A 27,249-nucleotide genomic window follows, 5' to 3' on the forward strand; every position below is an offset into this window, starting at 1 on the left:
AGTAGCTATTTTTGTTGTTGATGAACTTCCTCCCGATTCCTTCTAGCCTCCTAGTGCTGGCAAAAAGCAGCCAAGTTAAGGAGCCCTGAATGTGGCAGATATACAAGGTGAAAAGTGAGATTCAGGAACAGGTGGTGAGGCAGAGTAAAAGATAATTTGCTTCTCAAAATTCTTTCCACGTTTCTTTCTCTGCAGTTTGCAGAGAAAGAAAAGTGGAAAAAATTCAGAGAAATATATTTTGTTAAACATTCTCCAATTATAAATCTTCAAATATGTTTGTTTCTAATGGGAAGAAATCTGTAAATGCCTAATCCTCTAATACCTGTCTTGCTGAAGTTCAGAAATCCTCTCTTAATAGCAACATAGTAGTGAAGAAAGCATTTCTTGTTTGTCTTGAACTCTTCTCCCACCCTAGCTGACTTACTGTGGGGTTAATGATATAGCTAAGCACTTGACATATGTCATCCAATGTAATTGTTATCATTACCCTGAGGTAGATATTGTTATGCCTTTTATACAGGTGAGATAATTGGTGTTTACAGTGTTCTGAACCAATGAGAATGTGGTGATGTGGCCTACATTCCAGGATGCTGAAAAAGAGAATATAGCTCTGTGATTTTAGGCTGCAGTAGTGGGAAGATTGAGTCAGGAAAGTTGTCTCTGGATATCACTTAAATAGAACTGGTGGGTCTTGAAGATATTTATATTTACCTAGTTCCTCTGCTGCTCCAGGCCCACTGTGTTGATCAAATAGAAAAAGGAACAGTGTGGTTGAATTTCTTATATTTTGGTCATAATTCTTAGAGAGCAAGGTAGCTGCTGATTCATAGAGCACACTTACATCTTTGCCGTAAGTACCTCCCAAAGCCTCTCAGTTATCAGATCCATTCCTGACTAGACTTTTAAAATAAAATTCAATAAAGAAGGCAGAGAACTAGATTGCTAAAGGATAATCCAAATAACTAAGTGACTGCAAGCAATGGACAAGGAAGAATAATGTGTCATCTTTGTAACTGGGTAAACTGGGGCTCACTTCTGTCTTTAGCTCATACAGTCTACAGTGTAAGGAAAACTAACAGCCTGGATTATTCTTTCATTTTTCACCCTCCCCAACCATACGCCTCAATCCCTCAATAAGGTTGTATTTTTGTGATTTTTTTTTTTTAGAGACAGGGGTCTTGCTACGTTACCCAGGCTTGAGCACAGTGGCTGTTCACAGGCGCAATCATAGTGCCAGCCTGAAACTCCTGGGCTCAAGCGATCCTCCCACTTCAGCCTCCCGAGTAGCGGGAACTACAGGTGTGTGCCACTGCGCCTGGCTCAGGAATTCTTTTCCTCTTCAAAGTTATCTGGTATATTCTGGCATATTTATTCTGATTTCATTTGTATAAAAATATTAGTTTAGGGGTAGAGACACATTTTATCTACTCCTAGACTCCTATCCTGTTACAATAAAATACTAAAATGCTTAAATTCTCTGGTTTTAAAGATTATTTGCTTTAAAGCGGAAGAAACCAACTACAGCTAACTTAAGAAAAAATAAATTTATTATAAGAACATAGAATGACTGGAAGGGTAGCGTTTGCAGTTACTTGTGCTAAGAACCATCTGATTAGGAAACTGGATCCTTCTTTGTTCTTCTACTCAAGTTCAAATTTCAGAAAGAAAGCATTTTCTGGCCTAACTTGAGTCACATTTTTTGCTTCCCCCATTTTTTAAGGGACAGGGTCTTACCCTGTCACCCAGGCTGGTGTGCAGTGGCTCTATCATAACTCATGCAGCCTCGAACTCCTGGACTCAAGGAATCCTCCTGCCTTAGCCTCCTGAGCAGCTGGTGCTACAGGTGTGAGCTACCACACCTAGCTAATTTTTTCAATTTTCGTAGAGATAGGATCTCGCTATGTTGCTCAGGCTGGTCTGAAACTCCTGGTCTCAAGTGATCTTCCCACCTGGACTTCCCAAAGTGCTGGGATTACAGGTGTGAGCCACCACACTTGGCTTACATTCTTATGCTTTAATTGAGGGAGAGCAAGGTACCTAACTATTGTCTACCAGATTGTATTCAATGGGAAAGGTGGTAATTCCTCAACAGAGAATGGACACATGGTCAATTAAAAAGGACAAATAAGACACAGGGATAGGTAAAACTATGGTCATACAGTAAGCCATTGAAGTAATGACAGTAATCTTCATTAGATTCCAATTGAGCCTTCTCTTACTCTATATTTATCCAGGTGATGCTGAGTTTTCTCTCACTCTCTATTAATACAGGTAACACTCCCAAACCTTTTCAGTGTCATTGATTATTTTGTGAAGGAGACTCGAGGAAATTTAAGACCATTTATATGTTCAACTGATAAAAACACTGGTATGTTTTTCACTTCATTGCTATGTTAAGGGAAACAAAACAAAACAAAATTCCCAAAACTCTGCATATGATTTATAGTACCAGCCAGGCAGGAACTGCAGTTCAGTCTTTAAATGTATCCATTTGGAAATCATTTTGTCACTCAGTCTGTGAAAACAGTAAAGTACCAATATGTATTATGAACAGAGTATGGGTGCATTCTAGGGAATGGAAAACCCTGAGGTATGTATTATTACTATTAACTTCATTCTATCATTCTACTCAGCTTTATCTAACAAATTCAGAGGTAAGAGAAAACCATAATCATACAAGTTAATAGAAACGAAATGGAATTCAAAGGGACAGTCTGTCAACAACGTTAGATGCGTAATACAGGATAAAATGAATGAAGATTAAGAAGAGACGATGGGAACTGGTGATTAGCCAATAGATGACTTGAGAGAAGTTGTATTCCACTATGAAGGCAGAAGTCAGATTGCAAAATAACAAGGAATGAGTGGGTGGTGAGGAATTACAGATAAAGATTGTAGCTAGGACCAGCTAGAGAATTTGCCAGCCCCTTGTTCATAAATAAGAATTTCAAAAACAGTTATAGCAAACCATCAAACCGAGCATGAGACCCTATGCAACTGCACAGTTTACACACCCCTGAAACTGGCTCTCTCTGCAGTCCAATTTCTGGCAGAACAAGCCAGGCTGAATGTGATAGTCTCTATCTTATGCAACAGTTCCTGGTACACATGGTCACTGGCAAACTGTAAGCAGGTGAGAGAAAATATCTCCAGCTTGTTTGAATTTTAGTTATCAAAACAAGTCTCTTTTTCTACAGATTATGGGGGAAAGCAACCTTATTTGGCTACCTGCATTGGGGCATATCTGGATAGTCTTATTAATTAAAAGGATAGCAAGTTTAAAAGTCCAAGTTCTTAAAACATGATTATGAATCTTGTGATGCCAAATAATAACGGTAACCAAAACCACAGAATCTCAGGATCTGAAGGAACTTTAGAAAATTGTAGTATCTTATCTGCTTAGAACTCACCTGCACATTCAGTACAGGAAACATCTCTAGGATATGACCCCTTCGGCTTGTTTGTAAACTGTGAATGTAAGAGGGCTTAAATTTGATTTTTGAAGCAGCACAGTTCTCTTCTGGACAGTTCTCATATTAGAGAATTCTTCCTTGATATTGATTCAGTCTGAAGCATTCCTTCAACTTCTACATATTAATCCAATTTCTGGCTTTGAAACAATATGACTTAAAAGCCCATCAAATATTTAAAAATGTCTACAATGTCTTCCCTCAGTTTTTTACTCTGTCATCTAAATTATTGGTTCCTGAATTTCTCTTACTCTCATCTTTGATGTTCTTTTTACATTGTCTAATTTTTAAACTTGTCACTTAAAATATAACCCTACTGAATAATAATGTGGAGCATCTTTTTATGTGTTATTTGCCATTACATATTTTATTTGGGAAAGTATTTAAATCTTTTGCCCATATTTTTATTGGGTTGTTTTTTCTTTCACACTTGTTTTGAGAGCTCTGAACTGATACGAGCTTTGTGTGTGTGTGTGATTGGGAAGTATTTTCTTAGTCTGTGATTTGTCTTTTCATTCTTTTAACAGTGTCTTTGGGAGAGCAGAAGTTTTAAATTTTGCTTCTGTAGATTGTGCTTTGGTGTTATACCTGAGAACTCTGCCTAACCTAAAATCACAGACTGTTTTCCTGTTTTCTTTTAGAAGTGTTGTAATTTTATGTTTCACATTTAGATCTATGATACATTTTGAATTTTTTTTAAACTGGGAGGGATGGGTCAAGGTTCATTTAGTTGCATTTAGATGGGTAATTGTTCCAGCTCCATTTGTTTAAACAGATTATCCCACTGAACAGGGCAGCCCACACCTATAATCCCAGTACTTTGGGAGGACAAAGCAGGAGGATCACTTTGAGAGCACCCTGGGCAACAGAGGGAGACTTCATTTCTACAAAAAAAAAAAAAAAAGCTGGGTATGGTAGCACATGCCTGTAGTCCTAGCTACTTGGGAAGGTGAGGCAGCCGGAAGTTCAAGGTTGCAGTGCACTACGACTGTGTCAGTGCACAATGTGAAACGGCAAGAGTGAGACCCTTTCTCTAAAAAGTAAAAATAAAAATAAATACTTCTCCATTGAATTGTCTTTGCAACATTTGTAAAAATCTATTGACCATTTTTGTATGGATTAATTTCCAATGATATATGTTCCTGCCCTTTTGCCACACTTACTATAACTTCATAGTAATTCTTGAAATTAGGAGGATTAGTTTGTTCTTTGCTCTTTTCTTTTTCAAAATTGTTTGGACTAGTCTAGTTTCTTTGCCTTTCATTCTAAATTTCAGAATCAGCCTGTTGATCTCCAGAGAACAATCCTCCTGAGACTCTGACTGGATTATGTCGAATCTGTTGATCAGTTCAGGAAGAACTGACATCATAATATTGGGCCTTCCAGTTGAGGAATGCAATATATTGCTACATTTGGGCTGTCCTTGATTTCTCTCATGGTGCTTTGTTTCAGCATACAGCATCGGCACACATTTTGTTTGATTTATAGGTATTTAAATTTTTGTTGCTGGTAAATGATATCTGTAAAATTTGAATTCCATTGTTCATTGGTAGTGATATAGTTTGGCTCTGTTTTCCCACCTGAATCTCATCTCGAATTGTAATCCCCAAATGTTGAGGTAGGGACTTGGGAGGAGGTAATTGGATCATGGGGCCGCTTTGCCCCATGCTGTTCTCCTGATACTGGGTGAGTTCTCATGAGATCTGATGGTTTTAAAGTGGCCATTTTCCCTGTGCTCTCTCTTTCCTGCCACTTTGTGAAGACGTGTCTTGCTTCCCCTTCCCCTTCTGTCACGATTGTAAGTTTCCTGAGGCTTCTGCAGCCATGCACAACTGTGAGTCAGTTCAGCCTCTTTCTTTGATAAATTACCTAGCCTCAGGTAGTATCTTTATAGCAGTGTGAAAACGGACTAATACAAGAATTGGTATTGGCAGAGTCGGGTCCTGCTATAAAGCGACTTTGGAACTGGGCAACAGGCAGAGGGTAGAACAGGTTGGAGGGCTCAGAAGAAGATAAAAAGATGTGGGAAAGTTTGGAACTTTCTAGAGACTTATTGAATAGTTTTGACCAAAATGCTGATAGAGATATGGACAATGAAGTCCAGGCTGAGGTGGTCTCAGATAGAGATGAGGAACTTGTTGGGAACTGGAGTAAGAGTCATTCATGCTATGCTTTAGCAAAGAGACTTGTGGCATTTTGCCCCTACCCTAGAGATCTGTGGAACTTTGAACTTGAGAGAGATAATTTAGGGTATCTGGCAGAAGAAATTTCTAAGCAGCAAAGTGTTCAAGATGTGACCTGGCTTTTTCTAAAAGTATACAGTCATATGCATTCACAAAGAGATGGTTTGAAATTGGAACTTATGTATAAAAAGGAAGCAGAGGTTTGGAAAATTTGCAGCCTGACCATGTGGTAGAAAAGAAAACCCATTTTCTGGGGACAAATTCAAGCTGGCTGCAGAAATTTGCATAAGAAACAAGAAGCCAAATGTTAATCACCAAGACAATGGGGAAAATGTCTCCAGGGCATGTCAGAAATTTTCAAGGCAGCCCCTTTTATCCCAGGCCTGGAGGCCTAGGAGGGAAAAATAGTTTTGTGGGCTGGACCCAGGGCCCCACTGCTCTGTGCAGCCTCAAGGCATGGTGCCCTCTGTCCCAGCTGTGCCAGCTCCGGCCGTGGCTAAAAGGGGTTGAGGTACAGCTCAGGTTGGTGCTTCAGAAGGTAGAAGCCCCAAGCCTTGGTGGCTTCCATGAGGTGTTGAGCCTGCAGGTGCGCAGAAGACAAGAATTGAGGTTTGGGAACCTCTGCCTAGATTTTAGAGAATGTATGAAAATGCCTGGATGTCCAGCCAGAAGTCTGCTCTAGGGGTAGAGCCCTAATGGAGAATCTCGACTAGGGCAGTGCAGAGGGGAAATGTAGGGTTAGAGCCCCCACACAGAGTTTCCACTGGCACTGCCTAGTGGAGCTGTGAGAAGAGAACCACCATCCTCCAGAACTCAGAATGGTAGATCCACCCACAGCTTACACCATATGTCTGGAAATGCTACAGGAACGTAACGCCAGCCCATGAAAGCAGCCGCAGGGGATGTACCCTGCAGAGCCACAGGGGTGGAGCTGTCCAGGGCCCTGGGAGCCCACCCCTTGCATCAGCATGCCCTGGACGTGAGACATGGAGTCAAAGAAGATTATTTTGGAGCTTTAAGGTTTAATAATTGCCTTGTTGGCTTTCAAACTTGCATGGATCCTGTAGCCTCTTTGTTCTGGCCAATTTCTCCCACTTTGAATGGCTGTATTTACCAAATGCCTGTACCCCCATTGTATCTTGGAAGTAACTAATCTTTGATTTTACAGGCTCACTGGCAGAAGGGACTTGCCTTGTCTCATATGAGACTTTGCACTTGGAGTTTTGGGTTAATGCTGAAATGAGTTAAGACTTTGAGGGACTGTTGGGAAGGCATGATAGGTTTTGAAATGTGAAACGGATATAAGATTTGGGAGGGGCCAAGAGTGGAATGATATGGTTTGGCTCTGTGTCCCCACCCAAATCTCATCTCAAATTATAATTCCCAGGTGTTGAGGGAGGGATCTGGTGGGAGGTGATTTGGATCATGGGGGCAGTTTCTCCCATGCTGTTCTTATGATAATGAGTTCTCATAAGATCTGATGGTTTAAAAGTGGCAGTTTCCCTTGCACTTTCTTTTTCTCTTGGCTATTGTGAATAGTGTTGTTATAAACACAGGAGTGCAAATATCTCTTTAGTACACTGATTTCCTTTCTTTGGGGTATATACCTAGCAGTGGGATTGCTGGGTCATATGGTAGTTCTATTTGTCTTTTTTTGAGGAGGCTTCATACTGTTCTCTAACGTTGCTCTACTAATTTACATTCCCACTAACAGCGTATGAAGGTTCCCTTTTCTCTACATCCTTGCCAGCTTGGTTACTGCCTGTCTTTTGAATATAAGCCATTTTAAATGGGGTGACATGATATCACATTGTAGTTTTGATCTGCATTTCTCTGATGATCAGTGATGTTGAGCACCTTTTCATACACCTGTTTGCCATTTGTATGTCTTCTTTTGAGAAATGTCTATTCAGATATTTTGCCCATTTTTAGTTGTTTTATTAGATTTATTTCCTACTGAGTTTTCGAACTCCTTATATATTCTGGTTATTAATTCCTTGTCAGATATGTAGTTTGCAAATATTTTCTCCCATTCTGTGGGTTGTTTCTTCACTTTAATGACTGTTTCCTTTGTTGTGCGGAAGCTTTTTAACTTAATGTGATCCCATTTGTTTATTTTTGCTTTGGTTGCCTGTGCTTGTGGTGTCTTACTCAAAACATTTTTGTCTAGACCAACGTCCTGGAGAGTTTTCCCAATGTTTTCTCGGAGTAGTTCCATAGTTTCATAGTTTCAGGTAATGAAGGGATGCTGAATTTTATCAAATGCTTTTTCAGCATCAATTGAAATGATAATATAATTGTTGTTCTTCATTTTGTTGATACAATGTATTACAATGATTGATTTACATATGTTGAGTCATCCTTGTATCCCAGGGATGATAAATACCACTTGATCATGTTGGATAATCTAATATGTTTTTGAATTTTGTTTGCTAGTATTTTGTTGAGGAGTTTTACATCAATGTTCATCAGAGATATTGGCCTGTAGTTTTTTAACATGTGTCTTTGTCTAGTTTTGTTATCAAGGTAATACTAGCACTGCAGAATGACTTTGGAAGTATTTACTCCTCCTCTATTTTTTTGAATCATCTTAGTAGGATTGGTATTCGTCCTTCTTTAAACATTTGATAGAATTCAGCAGTGAAGCCATTGGGTCCCAGGCTCTTCTTTGCTGGGAGACTTTTTATTATGGCTTTCAACTCATTATTTATTATTGGCCTATTCAGATTTTGGATTTTTCATGGTTTCATCTTGGTAGGTTGTATGTGTCTAGAAATTTATCTATTTCTTCTCAATTTTCAAATTTATTGGCATATAGTTGCTCATAGTAGTCTCTAATTATCCTTTTAATTTCTGTGGTATCAGTTGTAATGTCTCCTTTTTCATCTCTGATAGTATATATTTGAGGCTTCTTTTTTTCTTAGTTTGAGTAAAGGTTTGTTGATTTTCTTTTTTATTTTTTTTTAATTTTTGAGATGGAGTCTCAGTCTGTCACCCAGACTGGAGTGCAGTGGCACAATCTTGGCTCACTGCAACCTCCACCTCCCAGGTTCAAGTGATTCTCCTGCCTCAGCCTCCCAAGTACCTGGGATTACAGGTGTGTGCCACCATGGCTGGCTCATTTTTGTATTTTTAGTAGAGATGGGGTTTCACCATGTTGGCCAGGCTGGTCTCGAACTCCTGACCTCAAGTGATCCCCCTGCCTCAGCCTACCAAAGTATTGGGATTACAGGTGTGAGCCACCATGGCCAGCTTATTTTTTCAAAAAACTTTTTGTTTCAATAATCTTTTGTATTTTTTTAAATTTAAATTTCATTTATTTCTGCTGTGACCTTTATTGTTTCTTTCTTCTACTAATTTTGGATTTGGTTTGTTCTTGCTTTTGTAGTTCTTTATGATACATCATTAGGTTGTTTATTTGAAACTTTTCTACTTTTCTGATGTAGATGCTTATTGGTATAAACTTTCCTGTTAGTACTGCTTTTTGCTGTATCTCATAGATTTTGGTCTGTTGAATTGCCATTTTGATTTGTTTCAAGAAATTTTTAAATTTCCTTTTTAATTTATTCATTGACCCACTGGTCATTCAGGAGCATTTTGTTTAATTTCCATGTGTTTGTAGTTTCCAAAGTTCCTCTTGTTACTGATTTCTAGTTTTATTCCATTGTGGTTGGAGATGATGCTTGATATTACTTTGATTTTTTTTTAATGTTTTAAAGAGTTGTTTTGTGGCCTTACATATGGTCTCTCCTTGAAAATAACCCAAGTTCTGAAGAAAAAAATGTGTATTCTGTAGATGCTGAATGAAATGTTCTGTAAATTTCTATCAGGTTCATTTGGTCTACAGTGCAGATTATGTCCAATATTTGTTGATTTTCTGTCTGGCTGAAAATGGGGTGTTGATGTTTCTAGCTATTATTGTACTGGGGTCTATCTCTCTCTTTAGCTATAATAATATTTGCTTTACATACATGGGTACCCCAGCATTGGGTGCATATATATTATATATATTTACAATTGTACTTCTTGCTGAATTGACCCTTTCATCATTATATAATGACCTTTCTTTTTATAATTTTTGACTTGAAATCTATTTTGTCTGATATAACTCTCCTGATTTTAGATTTCTATTTGTGGAATATCTGTTTCCATCTCTTTAGTTTTAGTCTATGTGTGTCTTTATACGTGAAGTATGTTTCTTGTAGGCAACAGGTCGGTGAGTCTTGTTTTTTATCCTTTCAGCCACTCTATATCTTTTGATTGATGAGTTTAGTCCATTTATATTCAATGTATTATTGATAAGGACTTATTACTGCCATTTTGTTACTTGTTTTCTCATTGTTTTGTGGTCTTCTCTTCCTTCCTACCTTCTTTCTTGTCTTTTTTGTGAAGGTGATTTTCTCTAGTGGTATCTTTAATTTCTTGCTTTTTATTTTTTGTGTATGTTGTAGGTTTTTAAAATTTGAAATACCATGAAGTTTTCAAATAACATCTTATAACCCATTACCTTAAACTGATGACAACTTAACATTGACTGCAGAAACAAGCAAACAGAAACTAATAATAGCTCTATATTTTAACTATGTACCCACACTTTTAAATTTGTTATTTCTATCTTCTTATACTGTCTGTCTTGAAAAGTTGTAGTCATTTTTGATTGGTTCATCTTTTAGTCTTTCTATTTAAGATATAAGTAGTTTACACACCACAATTACAGTGTTATAATATTCTGTTTTGTCTGTGTATTATTACCAGTGAGTTTTGTCCCAAAGAAATAAGACGGACTTCTTATAGCTCATTAATGTCCTTTTCTATCAGATTGAAGAACTCTCTTTAGCATTTCTTGTAGGACAGGTCTGGTATTGATGAAATCCCCTAGCTTTTGTTTGTCTAGGAAAGTATGTCTCCTCCATGTTTGAAGGATATTTTCACTGGATATACTATTCTAGGAGGAAAGTTTTTTGCCTTCTGCACATTAAATATGTCATGCTCTCCTGGCCTGTAAGGTTTCCACTGAGAAGTCTGCTGGAAAATGTATTGGAGCTCCTTTGTATTTTGTTTGTTGCTTTTCTCTTGCTGCTTTTAGGATAATTTCTTTATCCCATCCTTGGGAGTTAGAATATTAAGTGCCTTGAAGGAGTCTTCTTTGAGTTAAATCTGCTTGGCGTTCTATAACCTTTTGTACTTGAGTATTTATATCTTTCTCTAGATTTGGAAAGTTCTCTGTTATTCCTCTGAATAAACTTTCTACCTTGATATCTCTGTCTACCTTCTCTTTAAGACCAGTAACTCTTAGATTTGCTCTTTGGAGGCTTTTCTTCAAGATATTGTAGGTGTGCTTCATTCCTTTTTATTCTTTCTTCTTTTGTCTCCTCTGTGTATCTTCAAATAGTCTGTCTTCAAGCTCACTAATCCTTTCTTCTCCTTGATCAATTCTGCTATTGAGAGATTCTGATATATCCTTCAGAATGTCAATTTTTCAGGTCCAGAATTTCTGCTTGACTTTAAAAAATTATTTCAATCTCTTTGTTAAACTATGTAATAGGATTCTGAATTCCTTCGCTGTGTTTTCTTGATTTTCATTGAGCTTCCTAGAAATGGCTATTTTAAATTTACTGCCTGAAAGTTTACTATCTTTGTCACTCCAGAATTGGTCACTGGTGCTTTATTTAGTTCATTTTGTAAGGTCATATTTACCTGTATGGTCCTGATGCTTGTGTTTGTTGATGTCTGGGCATTAAAGAGTTAGGTACTTAATCTAGTCTTCACAGTATGTGCTTGTTTGTACCCATCCTTCTTGGAAATGTTTTCCCAGTCTTCAAAAAGAATTGAGTATTCTGATCTAAGTCTTTGGTCACTGCAGCCATATGTACATTAGGGGTCATGTGGGCCCAGGAACATTGTGACTCTTGCAGACTTGTAGAGTACTGCCTTGATGGTCTTGGGTAAGATCTAAAAGAATGTCTTGGATTACCAAGCAGAGACTCTTGTTCTCTTCCCTTACTTTCCCCCCAACAAATGGAGTCTCTCTCTCTCTCTCTGTGCTGAGCTGCCTGGAGCTGGGGGAGGGGTGGACATAAGCACTCTTGTGCCACCTCCATTATGACTGTGTTGGGTCATATCTGGAGCCAGTACAGCACTGAGTCTTGGCCAATGCCCGTGATGACCATTGTCTGGGTATCGCTGATGTTCACTCAAGGCTCAAGGGCTCATGATTTGGCAAATGGCTAATCTAGCCAAGCTTGTGCCCTTCCCTTCAGATTGGTGAGCTCCTCCACACCAGATCAGAGTGAATCAAGAAATGCTATCCAGGAGCCAGGGCCTGGAGTTAGGAACCTTAGCAATCTATTTGGTGCTCTATTCTACTGCAGCTGAGCAGGCGCCCAAGGTGTAAGACAAAGACCTTCCCATTCATTCCTCAGGCAGAAGGAGTCTCTCCCCATGACTACCACCACCCTAGGTCTGTGGCGAGTACTGCCCGGCTACCACTGATGTTCACTCAAGGCCCAAGGGCTCCTCAATCAGTTTGTGGTGAATATTGCCAGGACTGGGTCTCTCTGTTTAGGGTAAGGGGCCCCCCTCTGACCCAAGGTGGGTCCAGAAATGCCATCCAAGAACCAAGGTCTAGAATTGGGAACTACAAGGCCCTGCTTGGTGTTCTACCCCACTGTGGCCAAACTGGTTCCCAAGCTGCAAGGCAAAGTCTCCTTTACTCTTCCCTTTCCTTTCCTTAAGCAAAAGTCTCTCCCTATGGCCACCACAACTAGGAATGTGCTGGGTCATACCTGAAGCCAGCACAGCTCTGGGTCTCAACCCAAGGCCCACAGCAAGTACTGCCTGGCTACTGTTGATGTTTATTCAAGGCTCAAGGGTGCTTTAGTCAGTAGGTGATGAATACTGCCAGGACCGAGTCCTTCCCTTCAAAGCAGCAGATTCCCTTCTGGCCCAGGGTGTGTCTAGAAATGCCCAGAAGCTAGGGCCTGAAATGGAGGCCTCACGACTCTGCCTGATGCCCTGTTCTACTGTGGGTGAGCTGCTTTCCAATTGAGTTGCTTTCCAAGTTTACGCTCCCCTCTTCTCTACTCAAGCAGAGAGGAGGAGTCTTTCCTGGAGTTGTGCTGCCTGAGATTGGGGGAGGGGTGACACAAGCACTCCCCAGGTCACCCCAGATGGTGTCTCACTAGGTCATGTGCACTACATGTCCACTGGCTCCAAGCCCAGCACAGCACAGGACTTGCCCAGGACCCTCAGTGTATGTGGCCTAAACTGCCTTTCAAATGTATTTAGAACCCTCGATCACTTTAGCCTGTGGTGTTGAGACTAGTCAGAGCTTAGATTCTGACCACTGGGATGGATGATTCCTCTCTGGCAAGAGCTGGTTAAATGCTCCCCTCTGTGGTCCTGGCTGAATTCTGCCCTGTGTTGCTTTCTACTGTGACAAGCAGCACTGAGTTCCAATGCAAAGTGCCACAGTCACCGTCTACTTCTTTTCCTAAGCACACAGATTCTCTCTCTGCACCAGCAGCCACTGCCGGGAGATAGGGGAAGAGACCAGGTTGGCAATTCAAGACTATTTTTCCTACCCTCTTCAGTGTCTCTTTCCTTGCTATGATGTTAAAACCAAGTACTGTAATTGCTCACCTGATTTTTGGTTCTTATTAAGGTGCTTTCTAGTGTAGACAGTTGTTTAATTTGGTGTTCCTGTTGGGGGGGCAGGGCTGATAGCTGGAGGGTTCTATTTGGCCATCTTGCTCCACCTCCTCTCTCCACTGGGTTTTTACAGTTTTTCTTTGTTGAGAACATCTATCTTCATATTCATTTCAAGAGTGTTTATGACCACCTCATGAAGCATAGCTGCTTTAAGGTCAACATCTTGGTTATCTTAGTGTTGGCATCCACTGTCTTTTCCCTTGAAAACTGGGGAATTGGTCACATTCCTTCTTTTGTATATCAAGTAATTCCTGGTTTTTCATATATCAAGTAATTCTGAATTGTGTCTTGGACATTTTGAATATTATGTTGTGAGCCTCTGGGTCCTGTTAAAATTCTCTGGAGCATTTCTTAAAAGCAGGCAACCATCTTGATTAGATTGAACCAGTTCTCTCTTACTTTCTGTGGGAAGCCATTCCAATATTGGTTCAGTTTTCAAAGCTTCTGTTATGCTGTTTTGGGTCTGTATGTCTCAGGAATCATCAGCCTGGGACTTGGTCATGGTTTATGCCTTAGTTTAGTTGTCAATGCCTTTGCCATCTGTTTTGTATCTGGTTCTGTGTATGCACAATTCAGAGGTGAGCCTGGAATTTGTGTCACTGCATACACTGAACTAGGAGATAACTCTTTTCCAGCTGTCACCTCTCTGGGATTTCTCCATATTCTCAAGCCGCCAAGGGTCCTTTTTCTTGGTGTTCTAGCTAGAATAATGGAGCTTATTAATGACACCTGTGCTGTAATTGCAGTTCTGTGAGACTGCAGTTGCCCAATCTCTCCAAGTTAGAGATAAGAAAGAGAAAAATGTAATTCCAATTCTCCCCTCTGCCCACTTTTCCTGATTTCTCTGGCTGGAAGGCAAAATTTTCTCTTGGGGTTCTAGGTGCCCATGCTGTCACTGCCAAAGTACTGCACCTTGACTAGGGGCCCCACCCTCAGGACAGGGCCAGGGAAGAAAAAACAGACAATACAAAAAAAAAAAAAAGCACCTTAATGATTTTAGAAACAGACAACCAGATTGCTATTGGTATATGACCGAACGTGATCAGTTTGCTTTGTGGTCAGGAACAAACTACTCAGCCTCCCCCTGCATTTCAGATGCCTTTGTTATAGGGACTGGGGAATGACATAAGAACAGATGGAATTAGAGGGGCCTGTGAAGAAAGACTTTAAATAATTAGAATATTATCTGTAGTGTAACGTATTTTCTTTCAAAAGCAGAAAAATGATGGAATAGTACATGACAATGAAAATAGGACTTTCTAAGAAAAGCTACACAAAGATAAAAACTTATCTTGACAAATAATGCTGATATTTTAAGAAAACTTTGTGGAACCCTAACATTGCTTCAGGAATTTGGACCCATAGCTGGCTGTGGCACAGAGAGACTGCTAGTACATCAAACTTGGGAAATGGGAGTTGTAGAGCAGGTAAGGGTTCCAATCTGGAGATCTGCAAAAAGTTAATATGTAATAAAATATTATCTAAACGAAAATAAGATTTTCTTTGATCCCTGTTAACCCATGTCAGCATTTGGCTCTCTCTTACACCAGAAGGCAAGAGCAATAATGGAACAAGAATGGCCAAAGATATTTCCCAACTCCAGAAATCAGCAGTTTAAACTAAAAGCCACTTCAAAATATAAGGCATATTAAGCTAAAGAGGAAGAAAAAAATTATTAGGTATGAAGTTACAGGTCCAGGATAAAATAAAATTTAAAAAAGCGTCTGAATATTCAGTATTTATTTTCCTAACATTTACTAAACACACCAGCAACGTTCCACACACGAGCAGGAAAATCAACTCACTGAAAATAAAGAACCACTGTTTTCTAAAATACTGGTTCGCTAATTAAGTTTTTCTACCCACAATTTCTAGGTCAAGAACCCAATATGGAAGGGAGAAATGAAAAGTTGAAGAAAAATCCACACATTGCATGAAATACAATGTGAAAGCTCCTTTGTGTATCTTGGTAATTTATATTTTCAAAACGAAGTTCTTACTTTTGAAGAGAATTACCTATATTCTCCTGATCCTGATTACCAAGTCATTCACCTGAACACCAGAATTAGAATTAAACATTGTACCATACAATTTCATTATCTTATCAGAATGAAACCAATTCACAGGGAGACTAGAGACTACGGCTGTGGTGGTATCCTGCAGATATATACATTCCCATGCACTGACATAAGTTGAAAACACATAGTACTTTCTAGATGGAATTTCTTTAGGCCTCAATGAAATACATTTCCCCTACATAATTCCCACAGCAGTTTCTCTAGTTCTAAATCCTACCAATTCCCAGAAAACCTAAGTTTTGTTGAAATCTGATTTGACCAATTTATCAAATATGTCATTTTAATTACCTAGCTGGAAGTTAGAGACATGAAATGTCCTAGAGAAACCCTTTTCCAATGGAAATATTATATACCACATTTTTTGTCAATGGAAATCAATGTATCCATTCCCATGTTTTTCCCTGGTGTCATCTTTTTGCCACTCAAAATCAGCCCATTATTTCCTTACAAAGATGGTGAAAGGCTGTATCATCACCTTGTGTCGTAAGTACAATGAGCCTGATTCTAAGTACCCAGAGTTCTTAAAAATATGGAACCATCAGCCCCAGACTACATCTACTGAATCAAAAAAACAGGGATATTTTTTCATAATTTTTTTCTTCAAAAGCAAACTTCTAAATTGATTTTGATGGTTATCAACTTGGGAATCACACAATCAACTAAGAATGAAAAGATATGGTCTATATTCTACAGAGGAAAGACTATGTGAGACAGAGGGAGAAAACAGCCATTGACAACTCAAGGACAGAGGCCTCCGGGGGAAAAAAAGATCAACCTGGCCAAAACATTGAACATCTGGCTTCTTGACTTGTGAGAAAATAAATTTGTGTTCTTTAATCCACGTGGTCTGTGGTATTTGTAATGACAATCCTAGCAGACTAATTCAGTGAGCTCCCTGGGATGCCTGAAAATATGCAGAGTTCTCTCAGACTTATTGAATTATAATTTTGGGGGTGGGGGGCGGCGCTGAGGCTGGTCCAGAAATCTGCCTTTTAAGCATACACCACAGGTAATTGCTATACATAACAAATTTGAGAACCAGTTCTTTAAGATCTACTATAATATGAAGATAAATAATCTGTGTAGCAATATATGCAAAATCAAGTCAGGCTTTCTTTTAAATGGAGAGGCAGTGACAATTAATAAGGAATCATAAATATGACAAATGAAAACATTGAGAAATGCTTTTCTCTATGTCATTTTGATCTTTTAATTTCTGAAGTGTAATAATACTTTATTAAATTTCAAATGAGATTGTATTTTAGTTTAAACCTGACAAAAAAGTGTATAATAAATATGACCCAATGTTTACTTTTTGTCTAAAAAAAAAAAATTGGGATATAAAGCCTGGAGCATTAATAGAAGTATTTATTGAAATGTATTGAGTATTTATATAAATCACTGTTAACGTAAAAATTATAAAAGCAGCACATATGTATTATTCTCAAGGGTTTTACAATTGAGTTGGTCAAAATATAGGTAGATGAGACTAAAGAGCTCTAATTTCTTATCATTTCAAAGTGTTGAGTGAACTCTTGCATTCTATAAGAAATTAGGGTGCTTAATATAAAAAACTTTAAAAAGTAGATTACTAAAGTTGGTGACACATTGTAGTTGAATGCAATAAATGGAGAAGTAACCGACAAGGGAAACAGAAATCAAAGCCCCGGGCCTGACCAATGTGGACAGTCTCACAGGGGACCAACAACACACTTAGCTGGAAGAAACAGCAGAAACAGGGCCACAGACATTTCGGAAACTGAAAGCAGCAGACAAAGACCGTCAAACAGCCCTCATAGTTTCAAGAACAGACATATTAGAAAATATCTGTAGGGAATAAAAAACTATAAAAGTGATCTAGCAGGTTTAAAAAAGAGAACCAAACAGAACTTTTAGGACTGAAAAATAAAACTACTACCACCACCACAACAAAATAGATGGCTGTAAGTAGACAAGAAACACATGAAGAGGTAAGTAAACTGGAATAGGGGTTAAAAGAAATTATACAGAATAAAGCATGACAAGAAAGAACTGGAAAATATAGAAGAGAGGGTGTTAAAAACTGAAGACAGAACACTGAGGGTCCATCACATTTAATGAGAATTTCCATAGAAGAAGAGAATGAGGAAGAGGTTATATGTGAAGGAGTAGTATCTGAGAACTTCTCCAGAACTAGTAATCAAAGACACAAATCCAGATTTAAAGATCTCAACAAATCTTAAGCAGGATTAGTAAAAATAAACCCATACTCAGAAACATATTAATTAAATTGCATAAAACCAAAGCAGATAAAAAAAGAGATTTTGTTGTTGTTTTTTTGAGACGGAGTTTCGCTCTTGTTGCCCAGGCTGGAGTGCAATGGCGCGATCTTGGCTCACTGCAACCTCTGCCCCCTGGGTTCAAGCGATTCTCCCGCTTCAGCCTTCTGAGTAGCTGGGATTACAGGTGCCTGCCAAAATGCCTGGCTAATTTTGTATTTTTAGTAGAGATGGAGTTTCTCCAAGTTGGTCAGGCTGGTCACGAACTCCCGATCTCAAGTGATCCACCCACCTTGGCCTCCCAAAGTGTTGGGATTACAGGCGTGAGCCACTGCTCCTGGCCAAAAAATAAATTTATTTAAAGGTGTAAATGTTAGCCTGACAGCTGACTCAAGAACAACAGAGGAAGTCATGAGAAAATGAAAAAACACCTCCAATGCCAATGTGCTGAAAGATAATAAAGGCCAAATTAGACATCTATATTCAGCAAAAATATCTTTGCAGAATGAGGAAAAAATACAGATATGTTCAGAAAACAAATCATGAGCAAGTATGCCACCAGCAGACTCTCACAAAATGAAATTCTAAAGCAAGTATTTCAGATAAAAATTTATCCCAGATGGTGTTTTAGTCTATTCAGGCTACAGTAACAAGACATGATAAACTGGCTTATAGGTGACAAAAATTTATTTTTAGGGGTTGGGAAGTCCAAGATCAAGGCACTGGTACATGCAGTGTCTCGTGAGGGTCCACACGCCGGCTTAAGGATGGCACCTTCTTGCTGTGTCCTAATATGGTAGGGGTGAGAGATCTCCAGCCTCTTTTATAAGGGCTCTGCCCCCATGACCTAATCACCCCTCAAAGGCCCCATCTCCAAATTACATCACCTTGAAGATTAGAATTTCAACATATAAATTTTGGGAAGACATAAACGTTCAGCCCATAGCAGTAAGCCTTAGATACAAAAAATAATGAAAAGCAAAGAAAGTTTTATATGTATGTGTATGTATAAACACAAACATTGACTATATAAATAAAAGTCTTAGAATTAAAGAACATTAAAGTACATGACAACAGAATTAAAACACACAATACAGATAAAATATATGACAACAGTATGTAACGTGGAAATTAAAGAGTTGTTCTAGTTATTATATCTGCACAATAACTCACTCTAAAACTTAGTTGCATAAACAATCCATGTTCATGGATTCGGTGGGTTAGGGGTTTGGCATGGCACAGCACAGAACAGTAACAATGGCTTGTTTCTGCTAAGTCTAGGGCCTGGAATCATTTTAAAGTACGCCTACTCACATGTCTGACCACCTGATGCTGCCTGCAGGCTGGTAGCATGAGATTTTCTCCATGTGTGCTAGTTTGAACTTCCTCACAACGTGGTGTCTAGGTTCCAAAGGTGGGCTTTCCAAGAGAGAGCAAGTAAAAGAGTAAGAGAGAGCCAAGAGGAAGCCAGCTATATATCCTTTTATGACGTGACCTCAGAGGTCTTAATGGGGACTAGAGTATAGTAAGCTTATAGAAGAGTCTGTGGGATTGAAAATATTGCTGTAGCCATTTTTGAAAAATATAATCAGCCAAAAGGTACAGGTAATGATTAACTTTAGTCTTATTTAATCTGAATATGTATGATGGAATATAGGGTAATTATTAAAAGACAAATTAGTAAAGAAAAAAATGTATACTGCTCAAGGAAAATAAACAACATCATTTATTTTAAGAAAGAATTTAACAAGGAGTTAGTAAACAGGTTTTGAGAAAACTGAAAATGTCCACTAGGGACACAAAGGCAAAAAGATGGGATTAATAGAACCTAGAAGCCTTTAAGAGATACCCTCCAGAATGCCAAAGAAAAGCTGGAGTCTGGAAACAAACCACAGCTGCTGAAACAAGAGCCATTGCTGAGGTGATGCTGACAATACTGGGAGTCTAATGGGAAGGGGAAAAGTCTCTTCTCCATATCCTCAGCATTCTAGTCTCTTAGTACTCTTTCTTTGTGGGACCTAAAAACAAGCCAGATGGCAAAGGAGAACCACAGTTTGCAAAAAGTTCTAGGCACAAAGTCCCAGAATACAGATAAGTGAGTCTGGAGTTGAGAGACAATCAATTAATAACTGGCAAAAGCAGAATAATATAGTAAGTCAATACTAATTTTAAAAGGCAAGAAAACACAAAAAGAATCACAAAATAGGTTAGACCAAAAAAAAACCCAAAAACAAAAACCCTAAACTCTCCCAGAACAAACTAAAATGGCAGAAACAAATCTATATATATTTGGTAATCATATTAAATGTAAATGGCATAAATGTTCCAGTTTAAGACAAAGATTATTCTATTAGATTAAAAATAATAATAATAAAGGCCAGGTGCGGTGATGCACGTCTGTAGTCTCAGCTACTTAGGGAGCTGAGGCAGGAGGATCACTTGAGCCACTGCACTTTGACCTGGGCAACATAAGAGGGACTCTGGATCTAATAATAAACAAAACAAAAAACTCCACTAAAATCCTAAATCTATTTTGTTTACTAGATACACATTTAAAACATAAGATACAGAAATATTAAAATTAAATAGATGAAAGAAGTTACTCTCTGAAAACACTGACTAAAGGAAGGCTAGTATAGCTACAGAGAAAACAGACTTTAAGGCAAAACATATTACAGGTACACTGCATAGCGATAAGATGTAATTCATCAGAAAAATGTAACATGTTAAACTACATGCAGTTAATAATTATCCTCAAAACATATAAACCAGAAACATACACAATGAGAAAGAGGCAAATCAAGATCATAGTGGGTGATTTTTTAACATACTTCTTTCAGTAATTCACATAATAGGTATATTAAAAATCAGTAAGGATATAGGAGATTTAAATAACACAATTAACCCTAAAAGACACATTAGATGGCTTGTTTTTAGATCCCACAAATAACGAGTACTAGGAGACTAGAATGCTGAAGATATGGAGAAGAGACTTTTCCCCTTCCCACTCTTCCTAATTACTACAGAATATGCTGTTTTCCAATGCATAAAAATTGTTTAAAAATTTATCATATTCTTGGCCATAAAGCAAGTCTCAAGTAATTTCAACTAATTAAAATCAGAAAGATTTTTTATGACAAAAATTCAATTAAACTGCAAATCAAAAAACATAATTAGAAAAGCCCATGTTTGGAAAAAAAGAAACACTCTCCTAAAAAAGGGTTAAAGAGAAAATTCTAATGAAAATTAGGAAAATATTTTAACTAAATATGACCATTATATATCAAAATTTGTGGAATATGACTATAATAGTTGAGTAAATGTAACTATAATAGCATAGAGATAACTTTTAAATGTATATGTTGAAAAGGAGGACAAGTTAAAAATGAAAGAAGTAACCCATCTCAACAAGTTAGAAACAGAATAGTAAAAAAATCCCTAATAAAATAGAAATAATATTGATAAAGGCAGAAATTAATGGAATAGGAAACAAACATACTATAGAAAGGATCAACAAAACCAAAATTTGGATCTTAGAAAAGATTAAACTATTTTTGTTTGGAGTTAAGGTTATGTAGAAAATTTTAAAAAATGGGCCGGGTGCAGTGGCTCACGCCTGTAATCCCAGTACTTTGGGAGGCCGAGGTAGGTGGATCATGAGGTCAGGAGTTCAAAACCAGCCTGGCCAACATAGTGAAACCCCATCTCTACTAAAACTACAAAAATTGGCTGAGTGTTGTGGTGGGCGCCTGTAGTCCCAGCTACTGGGGAGGCTGAGGCAGGAGAATTGCTTGAACCCAGGAGGTGGAGGTTGCAGTGAGCCGAGATCATGCCACTGCACCAGCCTGAGTGACACAACGAGACTCTGTCTCAAAAATACAAAACAAAAAAAAGAAAAATTTAAAAAATGTGCAAATAATTTAGAGAATCACTAGAGAGTTTACTGTTTCCAGGTACAAAAATGATACAAATAAACCAACTGTATTTTACACATAATCAACAGGAAACAATGTGGGCTAAGTAATTTGGATTAACATTCTCACTTGAAAACATTTAGAAAAGCTGGATAAAATATACTTTTCAAAGATGTGGGAAGGCAGCAGAGAGCTGATAAGTTGGTGAATAACTACCATGCCAATAATATCTGGGAAAAGAAAGAAATTCAGAAAAATGAACTCTTCATTTGGGACCACTGTGTTAGGAGTATTTACAGATTGCAAAATGCCACTGCGAAGTTGAGTAGATAGAGCTAAGGGGCTAAAGATTCAAAAAGAGTCCAGGGTCAGTGAAGAGATAAGGGTCTAGTAACTCTAAACCACACTTTGAAACCCTGAATGGTTGAACCCTAGAAATAAGGATGAACAGAAGAGCATTACCACACTCTGTGGCTCAGCTTTCAGTCACCTAGGTGACCTGGAAAATTTCAGTCTCTGAAATTGGATCAAAATAATCCTAAATTACTAATGCCCAGGTACCTGCCAGTAGCAAAAAAACTCTGTGGAGGATAAAAATATCATTCTGAGCATCAAGTTATTTCTAGTGTTTTCAAACAATATTGGTAAATAATTAAACATAACCAGGCGCACAAGGAGACAAGACAGTAAGAATGAAGACTAGAAGAAACAAAATAAAAACAGACCCACAGGCGGGTTTTGATTCTGGAATTATTAGACAGACTGGAAAATAATTATGCTTTTCATTTTGAAGCAGATAAGAGACTGAAAATTTCAGCAAGACAATTAGAAACTGCAGGAATAACAAATTTACATGCTTTCAATTAGAAATATGAGAACTGAAAATACAAGGGGCTAAGAATAACCAAGACACTCTAAAAGAACAGTAAGTTGGGAAGATTTGTTAAGAATATATCAGCTACAATGATGATGATGGTATACCAGTACAGGGATAGAAAAAAGGGAAAAAAATTTAGAAAAAGATGTAAGGACTAAGCTCTGATATGTTTTTATCTCGCCCAAATTCCTGCCTAAGGAGTCTGGGGAGTCATGCTATACAAACCATAAATTCTCATCAGATGGGTTTTATTTAACCCTGTATATTGTGACTTAACTTTCCAATCTGATTCTGGCATAACAAGAAAGAAAATCAAAATATTTTACCCCAAAACACGTTTCTCTGCCATATCTTGAAATGGCCTTACAAAGCCATCCCTTGTGGGAAAAATCTACATTCTATAAAGAATCCCCTCTGCCCGGTGGAGCCAAGATGGCCGAACAGGAACAGCTCCGGTCTCCAGCTCCCAGCCCGAGTGACACAGAAGACGGGTGATTTCTGCATTTCTGCTTGAGCTTTGAAGAGAGTAGTGGTTCTCCCAGCACGCAGCTGGAGATCTGAGAACGGACAGACTGCCTCCTAAAGTGGGTCCCTCACCCCTGAGCAGCCTAACTGGGAGGCACCCCCCAAGTAGGGACAGACTGACACCTCACTCGGTTGGGTAATCCTCTGAGACAAAACTTCCAGAGGAACTATCAGACAGCCGAATTTGTGGTCTCACGAAAATCCGCTGTTCTGCAGCCACTGCTGCTGACACCCAGCCAAACAGGGTCTGGAGTGGACCTCTAGTAAACTCCAACAGACCTGCAGCTGAGGGTCCTGTCTGGTAGAAGGAAAACTAACAAACAGAAAGGACATCCACACCAAAAACCCATCTGTACATCACCATCATCAAAGACCAAAAGTAGATAAAACCACAAAGATGGGGAAAAAACAGAGTAGAAAAACTGGAAACTCTAAAAAGCAGAGCACCACTCCTCCTCCAAAGGAACGCAGTTCCTCAACAGCAACAGAACAAAGCTGGAAGGAGGATGACTTTGACGAGTTGAGAGAAGAAGGCTTCAGACGATCAAACTACTCTGAGCTACGGGAGGAAATTCAAAAAAATAGAAAAGAAGTTAAAAACTTTGAAAAAAAATTAGAAGAATGGATAACTAGAATAACCAATGGAGAGAAGGGCTTAAAGGAGCTGATGGAGCTGAAAGCCAAGTTTCGAGAACTACGCGAAGATTGCAGAAGCCTCGGTAGCAGATGCGATCAACTGGAAGAAAGGGTATCGCTGATGGAAGATGAAATGAATGAAATGAAGCGAGAAGGGAAGTTTAGAGAAAAAAGAATAAAAAGAAATGAACAAAGCCTCCAAGAAATTTGGGACTATGTGAAAAGACCAAACCTACGTCTGATTGGTGTACCTGAAAATGACGGGGAGAATGGCACCAAGTTGGAAAACACTCTGCAAGATATTATCCAGGAGAACTTCCCCAATCTAGCAAGGCAGGCCAACATTTAGATTCAGGAAATACAGAGAACGCCACAAAGATACTCCTCGAGAAGGGCAACTCCAAGACACATAATTGTCAGATTCACCAAAGTTGAACTGAAGGAAAAAATGTTAAGGGCAGCGAGAGAGAAAGGTCGGGTTACCCACAAAGGGAAGCCCATCAGACTAACAGCTGATCTCTCGGCAGAAACTCTACAAGCCAGAAGAGAGTGGGGGCCGATATTCAACATTCTTAAAGAAAAGAATTTTCAACCCAGAATTTCATATCCAGCCAAACTAAGCTTCGTAAGTGAAGGAGAAATAAAATACTTTACAGACAAGCAAATGCTGAGTGATTTTGTCACCACCAGGCCTGCCCTAAAAGAGCTCCTGAAGGAAGCACTAAACATGGAAAGGAACAACCGGTACCAGCCACTGCAAAAACATGCCAAATTGTAAAGACCATCGAGGCTAGGAAGAAACTGCATCAACTAACGAGCAAAATAACCAACTAACATCATAATGACAGGATCAGATTCACACATAACAATATTAACGTTAAATGTAAATGGGCTAAATGCTCCAATCAAAAGACACAGACTGGCAAACTGGATAAGGAGTCAGGACCCATCAGTGTGCTGTATTCAGGAAACCCATCTCACGTGCAGAGACACACATAGACTCAAAATAAAGGGATGGAGGAAGATCTATCAAGCAAATGGAAAACAAAAAAAGGCAGGGGTTGCAATCCTAGTCTCTGATAAAATAGACTTTAAACCAACAAAGATCAAAAGAGACAAAGAAGGCCATTACATAATGGTAAAGGGATCAATTCAACAAGAAGAGCTAACTATCCTAAATATATATGCACCCAACACAGGAGCACCCAGATTCATAAAGCAAGTCCTGAGTGACCTACAAAGGGACTTAAACTCCCACACAATAATAATGGGAGATTTTAACACCCCACTGTCAGCATTAGACAGATCAACGAGACAGAAAGTTAACAAGGATATCCAGGAATTGAACTCAGCTCTAAACAAAGTGGACCTAATAGACATCTAGAGAACTCTCCACCCCAAATCAACAGAATATACATTTTTTTCAGCACCACACCACACCTATTCCAAAATGGAGCACATAGTTGGAAGCAAAGCTCTCCTCAGCAAATGTAAAAGAACAGAAATTATAACAAACTGTCTCTCAGACCACAGTACAATCAAACTAGAACTCAAGATTAAGAAACTCACTCAAAACCACTCAACTACATGGAAACTGAACAACCTGCTCCTGAATGACTATTGGGTACATAATGAAATGAAGGCAGAAATAAAGATGTTCTTTGAAACCAATGAGAACAAAGACACAACATACCAGAATCTCTGGGACACGTTCAAAGCAGTGTGTAGAGGGAAATTTATACCACTAAATGCCCACAAGAGAAAGCAGGAAAGATCCAAAACTGACACCCTAACATCACAATTAAAAGAACTAGAAAAGCAAGAGCAAACACATTCAAAAGCTAGCAGAAGGCTAGAAATAACTAAAATCAGAGCAGAACTGAAGGAAATAGAGACACAAAAAACCCTTCAAAAAATTAATGAATCCAGGAGCTGGTTTTTTGAAAAGATCAAGAAAATTGATAGACCGCTAGCAAGACTAACGAAGAAAAGAGAGAAGAATCAAATAGACGCAATAAAAAATGAAAAAGGGGATATCACCACCGATCCCACAGAAATACAATCTACCATCAGAGAATACTACAAACACCTCTATGCAAATAAACTAGAAAATCTAGAAGAAATGGATAAATTCCTTGACAAATACACCCTCCCAAGACTAAATCAGGAAGATATTGAATCTCTGAATAGACCAATAACAGGTTCTGAAATTGTGGCAATAATCAATAGCTTACCAACCAAAAAGAGTCCAGGACCTGATGGATTCACAGCTGAATTCTACCAGAGGTACAAGGAGGAACTGGTACCATTCCTTCTGAAACTATTCCAATCGATAGAAAAAGAGGGAATCCTCCCTAACACATTTTATGAAGCCAGCATCGTCCTGATACCAAAGCCTGGCAGAGACATAACCAAAAAAGAGAATTTCAGACCAATATCCTTGATGAACATTGATGCAAAAATCCTCAATAAAATACTGGCAAACCGAATCCAGCAGCACATCAAAAAGCTTATCCACCATAATCAAGTGGGCTTCATCCCTGGGATGCAAGGCTGGTTCAACATACGCAAATCAATAAATGTAATCTAGCATATAAACAGAACCAAAGACAAAAACCACATAATTATCTCAATAGATGCAGAAAAGGCCTTTAACAAAATTCAACAGCCCTTCATGCTAAAAACTCTCAATAAATTAGGTATTGATGGGACGTATCTCAAAATAATAAGAGCTATCTATGACAAACCCACAGCCAATATCATACTGAATGGGCAAAAACTGGAAGCATTCCCTTTGAAAACTGGCACAAGACAGGGATGTCCTCTCTCACCACTCCTATTCAACATAGTGTTGGAAGTTCTGGCCAGAGCAATCAGGCAGGAGAAGGAAATAAAGGGCATTCAATTAGGAAAAGAGGAAGTCAAATTGTCCCTGTTTGCAGATGACATGATTGTATATCTAGAAAACCCCATTGTCTCAGCCCCAAATCTCCTTAAGCTGATTAGCAACTTCAGCAAAGTCTCAGGATACAAAATCAAGGTACAAAAATCACAAGCATTCTTGTACACCAATCACAGACAAACAGAGAGCCAAATCATGAGTGAACTCCCATTCACAATTGCTTCAAAGAGAATAAAATACCTAGGAATCCAACTTACAAGGGATGTGAAGGACCTCTTCAAGGAGAACTACAAACCACTGCTCAATGAAATAAAAGAGGATACAAACAAATGGAAGAACATTCCATGCTCATGGGTTGGAAGAATCAATATCGTGAAAATGGCCATACTGCCCAAGGTAATTTATAGATTCAATGCCATCCCCATCAAGCTACCAATGACTTTCTTCACAGAATTGGAAAAAACTACTTTAAAGTTCATATGGAACCAAAAAAGAGTCCGCATCGCCAAGTCAATCCTAAGCCAAAAGAACAAAGCTGGAGGCATCACGCTACCTGACTTCAAAATATACTACAAGGCTACAGTAACCAAAACAGCATGGTACTGGTACCACAACAGAGACATAGATCAATGGAACAGAACAGAGCCCTCAGAAATGATGCCGCATATCTACAACTATCTGATCTTTGACAAACCT

The 27,249-nt window shown here is 38.6% G+C and overlaps 1 protein-coding gene across 6 annotated transcripts in view; it reads left to right on the plus strand.

Annotated features, from left to right (window-relative positions):
* The window catches only part of STAP1 (signal transducing adaptor family member 1), a 60,384-nt gene extending 44,106 nt beyond the window's left edge, over positions 1 to 16,278 (plus strand). For 4 of the 6 annotated variants that reach the window (XM_058434691.1, XM_058434702.1, XM_058434686.1 and 1 more), the window contains 3 exons: positions 2,272 to 2,368; positions 15,239 to 15,332; positions 16,135 to 16,278. In XM_058434691.1, the coding sequence (XP_058290674.1) occupies positions 2,272 to 2,368; positions 15,239 to 15,300 (159 nt within the window). In that variant the 3' untranslated portion in view covers positions 15,301 to 15,332; positions 16,135 to 16,278. Of the gene's footprint in view, positions 1 to 2,271; positions 2,369 to 4,746; positions 5,229 to 14,712; positions 14,791 to 15,238; positions 15,333 to 16,134 lie in introns of those variants that run through there. The other 2 variants (XR_009212077.1, XM_058434697.1) reach the window with 2 other exon arrangements.
* The last annotated feature ends 10,971 nt before the right edge of the window (positions 16,279 to 27,249 follow it).

This window comes from Hylobates moloch, unplaced genomic scaffold (genome assembly GCF_009828535.3).
Source record: "Hylobates moloch isolate HMO894 unplaced genomic scaffold, HMol_V3 SCAFFOLD_2, whole genome shotgun sequence".
Taxonomy (NCBI): Eukaryota; Metazoa; Chordata; class Mammalia; order Primates; family Hylobatidae; genus Hylobates; species Hylobates moloch.